This window comes from Salvelinus namaycush, chromosome 23 (assembly GCF_016432855.1).
Source record: "Salvelinus namaycush isolate Seneca chromosome 23, SaNama_1.0, whole genome shotgun sequence".
Classification (NCBI taxonomy): domain Eukaryota; kingdom Metazoa; phylum Chordata; class Actinopteri; order Salmoniformes; family Salmonidae; genus Salvelinus; species Salvelinus namaycush.
The window spans coordinates 17,902,877-17,915,117 of NC_052329.1; the positions used below are offsets into that span (position 1 = coordinate 17,902,877).

Here is a 12,241-nt window from a genome sequence, read left to right on the forward strand (position 1 = left end):
ATTTAGTTTACTTATGGAGAACTGTGGAAGAGTGAATTATGGTAAAGCCCTGGATGATCAGTGAAAAGGTATTATATTCTTAGTTGCTACCACTTTAACAATCCGAATTCCATGGCAGAAAGCATACATTGAAGGCACTGTAGACCTTTGTTTGTAATCCTTTATTGCTGTGACATCAGTTTATAGTCGTTAAAGTGGATAGACCTGAATGCTCAACAAATAGCGACAGTATCCATGAGGTCTTGGAATAATTGTATTGTATTGATACTCGCTCATTCAGCTCTTAATCTTTAGTCACATATCACCCTGTTCTTGTGTCACACCCTGGCCTTAGTTATCTTTGTTTTCATTTATTATTTTAGTTAGGTCAGGGTGTGACATGGTGAATGTATGTGTTTTTGTAGTGTCTAGGGTGGTTGTAAGGTTAGGGGGTTTATTAGAGTAGTTGGGTTTATGTTTAGTATAGAAGTCTAGCTGTGTCTATGGTTGCCTGAAGGGTTCTCAATCAGAGACAGATGTCATTAATTGTCTCTGATTGGGAGCCATATTTAAGACAGCCATAGGCACTAGGTTTTTGTGGGTAATTGTCTGTGTCTATGTGTAGTGTTTGTGTCAGCACTATCTAGATTTATAGCTTCACGGTCGTCTGTTTGTTGTTTTGTTTCGTGTTCCTTCTGATAATAAAGAGAAGATGTATTTTTCACGCGCTGCGCCTTGGTCCTCTCTCTCTCCCTTTGACGATCGTGACATCTTGGTCTGGTGGGAGACATTGTATTGAACCACGTGCCTCTAAAGGGCTTTACAATCTACTGTTTGGATATGAAGCCAAACTTCCTAAAGAGGTTTGTCCTGATCATTTAGTTTATACAACAATAACTTCCATTCTGGCTCTTACAGTTTGTCATCTGTTGTCAATGCATGTTTAACTGGCATATCAGGTTGTCTTAAAGGCCCAATGCATTCATAAACGTGATATTCCTGTGTTTTATATATATTTCCACACTATGAGGTCGGAATACTACTGCGAAATTGTGAAAATTAACATAATACCCTTTTAGTGTAAGAGCTGTTTGAAAATACCTCCTGAAATTTCAGCCTGTTTTGGTGGAATGGAGTTTTGGCCTTACATGGTGATATCACCATATGGTAAATGAGTTAATAGACCAATAAGAAAGAGTTCCAAACCTCTGCCAATAACAGCTAATTTTCAGTTTTCCCCTCCTCACTCAGACCACTCCCAGACAGTCCTAGCAAAATTGTTGTTTGAGAAATAGCCCTTTGCTAAGAAACCATTTTTGTTACTTTTTTTATTGAAAGTAATCACAGTAAGGTACTTAATTGTTACCCAGAAATTATTTGATATTGAGATGAAAAGGGCTGCATTGGACCTTTAAAGTTTAGATGACTCATATTGTAGCTCTGCCCCATCTTATTTAAATGGGGAATCTCCTCCCATGTTTCAGATTGAGTGCAACAAGCCAGTGGAACTCTGTCCCCCAAAAGCCTTCCTTCCCAGGTTTCTTCCAGGGCAGGCTGTATGTGGACGGTCATCCCAGAGACACCTTCATCCCAGAGACACAAGCATTTCGCTACACTCACATTAACATCTGCTAACCATGTGTATGTGACCAATAAAATGTGATTTGATTTGATTTTATCAGACTGCCTCTGTGTAAAGTAGCTCAACAGGCTTTGTGGTTATGAGAGAGAGCACCACCTGTCCATATTGTATCCCTGCTGGTTTATTCGTATAGTAGACCTATCTCTGGTTTATTGGTGTACTGTATATTGTAGTAGGCCCATCACTCATCAGACACACATACAGTAGTGATAAAATACGTTCTTAGAGAAACTCTTAACTCTCAGTGTCAAGTCACTGATTACAGTGTTTCCAGCCACAGGGTTGGAGTAAAGGAGTGGTCTTTATCAACGGGCAGAATCTTGGACGCCACAGGTCCGTCGTTCCCCAGCAAACCCTTTACCTCCCTGGACCTTGGCTTAAAAGTGGAAATAATCAGGTACAACTGAAAAAATCTCCTATAAATTCCAAGAGATATAGCGTTCTAGTCTTCTGAGGTGTTTTCAGAAGTTGTTCTCATGTTTACAGTGCCATGTATTCTTCTAAATTGTTTATCAGCCTTTATTTGTACAGTTTATCCTCAAATCAAGACACTGATACATATACAGGCTAGAATAGTTTGTTTAATGGATCTGTGTTTTCTTTGTTTTCATTCTTTTAGATCATCGTGTTCGAGAAACATAAAGATGATTATAAATTTGTTTTTGTTGAAAATTCTGATCATGGAAAAACAATTGATGTATACAAACATCCATTTTGTGTTCTGCTTTGAAATTATCAATATTTTAAATAAAACAATGACACAGCAAGTTTTTATAATATAGTAATAACATGGTAAAATACAAAGCTATGATTACCCTAACACACTGTATGTATGTAATGTTGTTTTTGTGTTATGGGATGGGTCTACCACTGAATGTGATAATAGACATGTATTTATATGTAGCCCAGAACACAGTCATAAGGAAAGATACATACGTTGAAAAACAAGACATTTAGTGGCAGACTATTACAACAAAGAAAGGTGAGATGGAAGAGATAAAGGACAACAAAGTTCAAAGGTCCTCAAGGTCAAATGCAGGTGTGTGAAACATTCCAGTTTCAGTGCCTCACTAGTTGTCCGGATAGGCAGTGTTATTGTCCATCTAAATTGAAATATAGATAAATAAACAAACCACTTGAATTCACAAATATTTGTGTCTTGGGTACTGTTACACATCATTTAGCTGTTAGGTTGACTAAAAAGGTATTTATTATATTTACATGAACACAATATCGTTTGTAGCGCATCTTATGCTCATCTTGAATGGTAAAGCACTAGTTATTAATGCATGTTATTAATCATGCTATTTATTATAAGATTATTACAGATAAGAATGTAGTTTACAGAAGGAGAAGAACAACCTGGCACGCCCCTTCCTGTGGGTTTTTTGGGGGGGGGATATCATTGAATTAAATATTTCTTATCACAGATTATATTATATTGACCTCTGTTGATTATCTATCCTGATTGCCTAGTCACTGTTACCCCTACCTAAAATCAGCAAAAAAAAAGAAACAGCCCTTTTTCAGGACCCTGTCTTTCAAAGATAATTCGTAAAAATCCAAATAACTTCACAGATTGTAAAGAGTTTAAACACTGTTTCCCATGCTTGTTCAATGAACCATAAACAATTAATTAACATGCACCTGTGGAACGGTCATTAAGACACTAACAGCTTACAGATGGTAGGCAATTAAGGTCACAGTTATAAAAACATAGGACACAAAAGAGGCCTTTCTACTGACTCTGAAAACACCAAAAGAAGGATGCCCGGGGTCCCTGCTCATCTGCGTGAACGTGCCTTAGGCATGCTGCAAGGAGGCATGAGGACTGCAGATGAGGCCAGGGAAATAAATTGCAATGTCCGTACTGTGAGACGCCTAAGACAGCGCTACAGGGAGACAGGACAGACAGCTGATCGTCCTCGCAGTGGCAGACCACGTGTAACAACACCTGCACAGGATCAGTACATCTGAACATCACACCTGCGGGACAGGTACAGGATGGTAACAACAACTGCCTGAGTTACACCAGGAACGCTCAGGCTGTCCGGGATATAGGCTGAGAGAGGCTGGACTGAGGGCTTGTAGGCCGGTTGTAAGGCAGGTCCTCACCAGACATCACCGGCAACAACGTCGCCTATGGGCACAAACCCACCGTCACTGGACCAGACAGGACCTGGAAAAGTGCTCTTTACTGACGAGTAGCGGTTTTGTCTCACCAGCGGTGATGGTCGGATTCGCGTTTATCGTTGAATGGAATGAGCATTACACCGAGGCCTGTACCCTGGAGCGGGATCGATTTGGAGGTGGAGGGTCCGTCATGGTCTGGGGTGGTGTGTCACAGCATCACCGGACTGAGCTTGTTGTCATTGCAGGCAATCTCAACGCTGTGCGTTACAGGGAAGACATCTTCCTCCCTCATGTGGTACCCTTCCTGCAGCCTCATCCTGACATGACCCTCCAGCATGACAATGCCACCAGCCATACTGCTCATTCTGTGCGTGATTTCCTGCAAGACAGGAATGGCAGTGTTCTGCCATGGCCAGCGAAGAGCCCGGATCTCAATCCCATTGAGCACGCCTGGGACCTGTTGGATTGGAGGGTGGTGGCTAGGGCCATTCCCCCTAGAAATGTCTGGGAATTTGCAGGTGCCTTGGTGGAAGAGTGGGGTAACATCTCACAGCAAGAATTGGCAAATCTGGTGCAGTCCATGAGGAGGAGATGCACTTCAGTACTTAATGCAGCTGGTGGCCACACCAGATACTGACTGTTACTTTTGATTTTGACCCTCCTTTGTTCAGGGACACATTATTCAATTTATGTTAGTCACATGTCTGTGGAACTTGTTCAGTTTATGTCTCAGTAGTTGAATCTTGTCTTGTTCATACAAAAATGTACACATGTTAAGTTTGCTGAAAATAAACACAGTTGACAGTGAGAGGACGTTTCTTTCTTTTTTGAGTTTACATGCACATATTATCTCAATTACCTCAACTACCTCATGCCCCTGCACATTGACTCAGTATGGTACTCCTATATAGTCTTGTTATTTTATTGTGTTACCATTTCATTTTTCTTACTTGTTTAATCTACATTGTTGTCAAAATGGTTATATCGTAAAAAATGCATGATTTTCTTTTGGGGGGGGGGGGGTGTTTGGGTTTAATGTAAGATTAGGGATAAGTTTAAAATCACATTTTTAGAAGATACATTGTTGAAATGGGCGTGCTTCATGACTTTGCGGCTGTGGTAACTAGCTATGACCTGGCACAACTCCGATATAAAGTGTTTTTTCTCAAAGTTGCCGGGATGTCACGTGTCCTACTTATATTAGTACACTATTAACAACCATATTACTACGGAATGTATATTCGATCAAATAAGCCATGCAATTTTTTGACAACGAAATTCGACACTCATTGACCTACATACAAAAACTCGCTTGGTGAGCGAAAAAATATATAAAACGCCACCTGCTGGAGAGGTCAGATTCCGGGCCCAGTTATCCCTCTCGCTTCGGGTCTTCCGCGCTGTTCTTATTCACGATTCCGGTAGTTGCGGACCACTGCGTTATTGCCCGTGAATTGTCATTTTGCGACATTTGCGGAACTTTGTTACAACGTTGAGCAATAGCGATCATCGGTCATTTCAATTTGAAATTCGATGGTTAGTTTCATTGCACGAACGGGTGGAGTCTGGTTTTCCACGCGTTTCTTGCACAGTAGCCTAGTAAATTGTGCATTTGAAATGCCTGTTTATAAATTGTACTGCTACTAGGTTGTGCATTGAATGAACAGCAGCCTAAACTGGAGAGCTATTCGATCCACAAAACGGATACTGCTTTATTTTAGGACTCGCTTCAGTATTTTGACACATTTCGCATGGAAATGGAGATTGCCACCGCGCTGGGGTGCTCTGTTGGTTTTACCTTCGGAGGACTAGTATTTGTAGCGTATAAACTTGGTTTACTGTATCAGTTGTTTCATAAGGTAAGTCACTTCTGTGTAAACAATGTTTCATTCTAATTTGGTGTCAGCCTGCTCACTTGCTGTCTCAACTGTGAAACTCACATGCAGCCTGGTATTCTCAGAAGCAAAACAACTTGTTCATACCTTACTACAGTGTTATTTTACTCACTTGCTTCTTCACCTAGCCTAAGTGAACCTACATAAGACTCAGATACTCATCTAGTAGGTGAAAGGTAACCCTACTGTATGTGAGAGAACTTTGAACTGCCTTGTGGCTATCTAACACAAAGGCCATGACGACACAGTGCAGGTTCTTCAGAAGTTGTACAATAGGCTACATAAGGAGCATTAGGTCTACAAGGACAATATGCAGTTCATTGCTAAATACAAGATAGTGATATATAGATAACCAATAAGCATTTTCTAGTTTACAACAGAACTTTGCAGTTATTTAAATTAAATTATACACTGTCCTTGACCCTGATTTGAGATCTGCCTGTTCAGTCCTTTACCTGAGTCCTCTAATTCTTCCCCCAGACTGAGACTCAGAGCCCTCGCCATGGTGGGGAGAGTGTGGCAGAGGTTCTGCGTGCCCATGGGGTTAAGTTTGTCTTCACCCTGGTGGGGGGGCACATCTCGCCCATCTTGGTGGCCTGCGAGAAGCTGGGCATCCGCATCGTGGACACCAGGCATGAGGCTACTGCCGTCTTTGCAGCTGATGCTGTAGCTAGGCTCTCAGGTAAACTAGTACCGTACATTACCTACTATAATATCCTAAATACCTTGCATTACAGTTGTCCATCTGAACCGTTCGGACCTTGTTTAACTTGCTTAGGACACTGTAGTCTACTCATGTGTTCATACTGTAGCATTGACACTGTCAGTGATTCTCCCTCCAACAGGCACTGTAGGTGTAGCTGCAGTGACTGCTGGCCCAGGCCTGACTAACACAGTCACAGCAGTGAAGAACGCTCAGATGGCCGAGTCTCCACTGCTTCTCATAGGGGGCGCTGCTGGAACACTACTTCAGGTGAGAGTCTGAGGCCTTTTACTGGTGTAGCAGCATGGGGGTACCCTAGTTCTAAAGTTAACACTAAGGCTACGCTGCAATAGCAAGTTAGACTCAACAATGACCATAATCTTGCACTGTACAGTTGTGTGACTGTGGGTGAGCACAATATATATTGATTCTCCCTATCCATTGTGGAGGTTTGACCTCTTGGTGAACTGTTGTGCAGGGTAGAGGAGCGCTGCAGGACATTGACCAGATGTCCCTGTTCAAGCCGCTGTGTAAGTTCTGCGCCTCGGTGAGGAGTGTGAGGGAGATCGTCCCCACGATGAGGAAGGCCCTGGCCATTGCCCAGTCTGGAACTCCAGGACCTGTGTTCATAGAGTTCCCCATTGACACACTCTACCCCTTCCACCTGGTGTCCAAAGAGTTCGGAGTGAAAAACTCTCCCAAGGGAATAATGGGGAAAGTTGTCACTTGGTAAGTAATCAGCAGGATTGTGCTTGACCATGCTTTCACACATCCCTAGTGATTTGTGAAAGTAACAGATACTGTATATGTTCTTCCATAAGGTACCTCCACAATCACCTAAAGAACTTGTTTGCTGGGGCCTGGGAAACCAGAGATGTTTCACCTCTCCCTGTGCACATCCCTCAGGCCACAGATGATCAGGCAAGACTAACTCTAACCCTCAGTCATTCTCTAACAACAGTGAGAAAGGCTTCATTTGGTAGAACCAGTCAGTTCGTACTAGGCAGTTACAGATTTCCAAATAGACATGAAGGCATGTTTTTATGTAACCCTTGTGGCTCAATCTCTAGTGATTTGACATCAGGTACAAAAGTGTATAGAGCTGGTGAGCAGAGCCAAGAAGCCTGTTATCCTACTGGGGAGCCAGGCAACACTACCTCCAACACCTGCAGATGACATCAGGTATTTCAACAACCACATTTATATTACACATCATCAGACTTTTGGTCCATTCAATGCCAATTCATATAGTTGTCCTGTTACAGGGTAGCCCTGGAGTCCCTGGGCATCCCTTGCTTCCTGGGGGGAATGTCCCGTGGCATGCTGGGTAGGAACAGTCCCTTGCACATCAGACAGAACAGGAAATATGCCCTAAAGGACGCAGACCTTGTGCTGCTAGCAGGTGAGACACAAACTGCCATCTGTAAATCTTGTCTCCATACAGTTGTTTGTATTTATTATGGATCCCCATTACTCTTCCTGGTGTTCAGCAAAATTAAGGCAGTTTATACAATTTTTAAAACAATACATTAACAGATTTCACAACACACTGTGTGCCCTCAGGCCCCTACTCCACCACTACCACATATCTACAGAACTAAATCCATGTGTATTTATAGTGCGTATGTTATTGTGTGTATGCATGTGTCTGTGCCAATGTTTGTGTTGCTTCACAGTCCCCGCTGTTCCATAAAGTGTTTTTTTATATTTTTTTATCTGTTTTTTAAATAAAATTTTACTACTTGTGTCAGTTACTTGATGTGGAATAGAGTTCCATGTAGTCATGGCTCTATGTAGTACTGTGTGCCTCCCATAGTCTGTTCTGGACTTGGGGACTGTGAATAGACCTCTGGTGGGGTATGCATGGGTGTCCGAGCTGTGTGCCAGTAGTTTAGACAGACAGCTCGGTGCATTCAACATGTCAATACCTCTCATAAATAAAAGTAGTGATGAAGTCAATCTCTCCTCCACTTTCTGCCAGGAGAGATTGACATGCATATTATTAATATTAGCTCTCTGTGTACATCCAAGGGCCAGCAGTGCTGCCCTGTTCTGAGCCAATTGCAATTTTCCTAAGTCCTTTTTTGTGGCACCTGACCACACGACTGAACAGCAGTCAAGGTGCGACAAAACTAGGGCCTGTAGGACCTGCCTTGTTGATAGTGTTGTTAAGAAGGCAGAGCATCGCTTTATTATAAACAGACTTCTCCCAATCTTCACTACTACTGCATCAATATGTTTTGACCATGACAGTTTGCAATCCAGGGTTACTCCAAGCAGTTTAGTCATCTCAACTTGTTCAATTTCCACATTTGTTTATTACAACATTTTGTTGAGGTTTAGGTTTTAGTGAGTGTTTTGTTCCAAATACAATGATTTTAGTTTTAGAAATATTTAGGGCTAACTTATTCCTTGCCACCCACTCTGAAACTAACTGCAGCTCTTTGTTGAGTGTTTCAGTCGCTTTAGTAGCTGACGTGTTGAGTCATCCGCATACATAGACAATCTGGCTTTACTCAGTCAGTGGCATGTCGTTAGTAAAAATGTAAAAAAGCAAGGGGCCTAAACAGCTACCCTATTCCTGATTCTAACAATTATATTTGAGAGGCTTCCATTAAAGAACACCCTCTGTGTTCTGTTAGACAAGTAACTCTTTAGCCACATTATAGCTGGGGGTGTAAAGCCATAACACATATGTTTTTCCAGCAGCAGACTATGATCAATAATGTCAATAGCTGCACTGAAGTTTAACAAGACAGCCCCCACAATCACTTCATCAATTTCTGTTGTTTTTGAGGCTGTCTCACAATGGTGGTATGTGTTGCAGGAACTGTATGTGACTTCCGATTAAGCTACGGCAGAGTGCTGAACAGGCGCAGCAAGATCATTGCCGTCAACAGAGATAAGACTCAACTTCTGAAGAACTCTGACATGTTCTGGAAGCCCAATGTGGCCGTTCAGGGTTGGTACTGTTGTCTGAATTGTCCAATCAATCTTATTTGCTTTCACAAAACGCTGCCACTTCCTGTTTGGCTATTTGATCTTGTGGAGACTAAAATGTCTGTGTCTTTTAGGAGATGTAGGCTCCTTCCTACTCCGTCTCTCCAAAGGCCTCATGGGCCACAAATGTCCCGAGGACTGGCCACAGAGGCTCAAAGCAGGAGACGTCACCAAAGAGAAGGCTAATCGGTACACAATTTATTCAGCCAGTTGGGCAGAAAGCCAACTGTTTTTTGTGTTTTTTCTTTTTATACATAACCAATAACCTTCATGCAAATTAATCAGTACATCTAGTGCACCAAACACAGACAGTACAGGTTGTGTTAGTTCCCTGTGAAAGTGTGTTTTGCTCTGTGTGTTTTCTGTGCAGGGGGAAGGCTGATGAGAAGACGGACCGCCACCTGAACCCCCTGAGTGTCCTACACCATGTGGATGAGTTGATGGCTGACGACAGCATCATAGTGGCGGATGGGGGCGACTTTGTGGGCAGTGCTGCCTACATCATGAGACCAAGGGGCCCACTCCGCTGGCTGGATCCAGGTCAAGATCCTCAGTGGACAGTGTTAAATACAAATAGACAATATTTTTGGAAATGTGTTATAGGATTGTGGTCACTTGAGTAAGAGGGGTATTAACATGTACAATAAAACAAATAGGACTTGTTTATTTAATTTGAAAACGGGACATTCTTGATATCTTAATGGATGATTACCTGATGTTGTTGGTCATTCTAACAGGAGCATTTGGAACCCTTGGTGTTGGAGGAGGGTTTGCTCTGGGAGCCAAGCTGTGTCGGCCTGAGTCAGAGGTACAGTAGAATACCAAGCAGGCCTTATCCGTCACTGTTTTATAGGGGTTTAGGTTTTTCGGTTTGTTCATGTTGTGAAACACCATTTTTAGCTGACTTAAGTTTCTCATTGAGGTGTGGATTATCTATGGCGATGGTTCCCTGGGATACAGTGTTGCAGAATTTGACACTTTTACCAGACACAAGGTACAGTAATAACCAATTCACCATTCAGACCAACTTATCAACTAACTAATCATGCATTCAGACCAGTTTATCTGCTTTGTCCCTCTCTCTCCCAGACGCCAGTAATTGCTCTGGTGGGGAACGATGCCTGTTGGAACCAGATCTCCAGGGAGCAGGTTCCCATCCTGGGCAGCAACGTGGCCTGTGGCCTGGCCTTCACAGGTCTTTTATATGTTGGCCTACTGTGCCACCATACTGGGGATCTCTAGTGCCTATACTCACATATGCAAGGTCTCTGTTAGCCCATGTCATGTCTTTGGATGTCATGTCATGCTGTCTCTGTTCTCCCCTTCCCTAGATTACCACATAGTTGCAGATGGTTACGGAGGCAAGGGCACCCTCATTGGTCGTGAGGACGAGGACAAGCTGGATGACATCATAAAAGAGGCACAGAAGGAGACCCGAGAGGGGAGAGCCACACTACTCAATGTTCTCATAGGGAAGACCAACTTCAGAGAGGGTTCCATCTCTGTGTAGAGTAGCTCAGACAGACAGACCACAACCTCTGGGTAAAACCTTCCCACCTTGCCTAGAAACCCAAATCTGTTCACATGCTGTTGAACAGTACAACTGTTGCATTTTGCTGGTGAAGAAAAGTGTGACTTCTGGGAACCTCAACAATTCAGGAACTCATTCTTCTCAATCTTTTATCAGCCTTTTGATCCTTGCTATATACACTTTTAACCAATGAATGTATATTGACTTCGGATAGCCTATTGATTTACTGAACTCTACCTTGAAACTTGTCATTTATTTTGAAAAAGTGATATTTAAAAAAGGGATATTTGGTGGCAGGTAGCCTAGTGGTTAGAGTGTTGGGCCAGTAACCGAAAGGTTGCTAGATCGAATCCCCGAGCTGACAAGGTAAAAATCTGTTCTTCCCCTGAGTAAGGCAGTTAACCCACTGTTCCTAGGCTGTAATTGTAAATAAGAATTTGTTCTTAACTGACTTGCCTAGTTCAATTTTAAAAATATTTATGAAAATGCATCATACACTAAGCTACAAGCCGCAGGAGGATTTGTAGGGTTAACATCAAGGTAATAAATACAATTGTAATACTGTAGTTGTTTTTAATTTAAATGGTATAGAATTGATGATTGTATGCCTTTAATTCTTGAATATACTGTAAGACTCCACAAATACATCAATCAACAGAATGGATACACAAATACAAGATGTTGATTCAAAAGTTAATTATATGCAGTAGGAGTGCCCTTTTTTTTTTTTTTTAAAGGAAGGAAGGAATTTAAACTGGAAGATGTTATCATATTTTACCATTTGGGTAGTGGTCATTATCTTGAATAAATTATAACATTTTATTACACTGCTCATACTATTTCATATATTCTATTTATATTTTAAGGAATTCTGCATTATCATGCAAATTGAAGTCCACCTTACATTTGCCTTGATTTCATGCATGTTAACATCAGAAGCCTCCTCCCTAAAAAAGAAAAATCACTGCTTTAACACACTCCGCCAACCCTGATGTCCTAGCCGTGTCTGAATCCTGGCTTAGGAAGGCCACCAAAAATTCTGAAATTTCCATCCCCAACTATAACATTTTCCACCGAGATAGAACTGCCAAAGGGGGTGGAGTTGCAATCTACTGCACAGACAGCCTGCAGAGTTCTGTCATGCTATCCAGGTCTGCCCAAACAGTTCGAGCTTCTACTTTCAAAAATCCATCTTTCCAGAAAAAAGTCTCTCACTGTTGCTGCTTGTTACAGACCCCTCCCCTCAGCCCCCAGCTGTGCCCTGGACATCATGTGAATTAATTGTCCCCCATTTATCTTCAGAGTTTGTACTGTTAGGTGACCTAAACTGGGATATGCTTAACACCCCGGCCATCCTA

General features: G+C 42.2%; 1 protein-coding gene across 1 annotated transcript; it reads left to right on the forward strand.

Annotated features, from left to right (window-relative positions):
• Positions 1-5,149: 5,149 nt before the first annotated feature.
• LOC120018133 (2-hydroxyacyl-CoA lyase 2-like) lies at positions 5,150-11,715 on the forward strand. Its single transcript, XM_038961139.1, has 14 exons — positions 5,150-5,613; positions 6,130-6,331; positions 6,495-6,622; positions 6,831-7,081; positions 7,174-7,273; positions 7,437-7,534; positions 7,618-7,754; positions 9,180-9,314; positions 9,427-9,541; positions 9,723-9,892; positions 10,090-10,160; positions 10,275-10,346; positions 10,442-10,547; positions 10,684-11,715. The coding sequence occupies exons 1-14, from the start codon at positions 5,506-5,508 to the stop codon at positions 10,860-10,862; spliced, it is 1,872 nt and encodes a 623-aa protein (XP_038817067.1). The 5' UTR covers positions 5,150-5,505; the 3' UTR covers positions 10,863-11,715.
• Positions 11,716-12,241: the final 526 nt, after the last annotated feature.

What these genes read in the sequence shown, in the direction of transcription:
- LOC120018133 (XM_038961139.1), top strand. Translation starts at nt 5,506, where the DNA reads ATGGAAATGGAGATTGCCACCGCGCTGGGGTGCTCTGTTGGTTTTACC. An exon ending in TGCTGTAGCTAGGCTCTCAG is followed by an intron (nt 6,332 to 6,494) that starts GTAAACTAGTAC and finishes TCCCTCCAACAG; the next exon opens with GCACTGTAGGTGTAGCTGCA. An exon ending in TGTGTCGGCCTGAGTCAGAG is followed by an intron (nt 10,161 to 10,274) that starts GTACAGTAGAAT and finishes TTTCTCATTGAG; the next exon opens with GTGTGGATTATCTATGGCGA.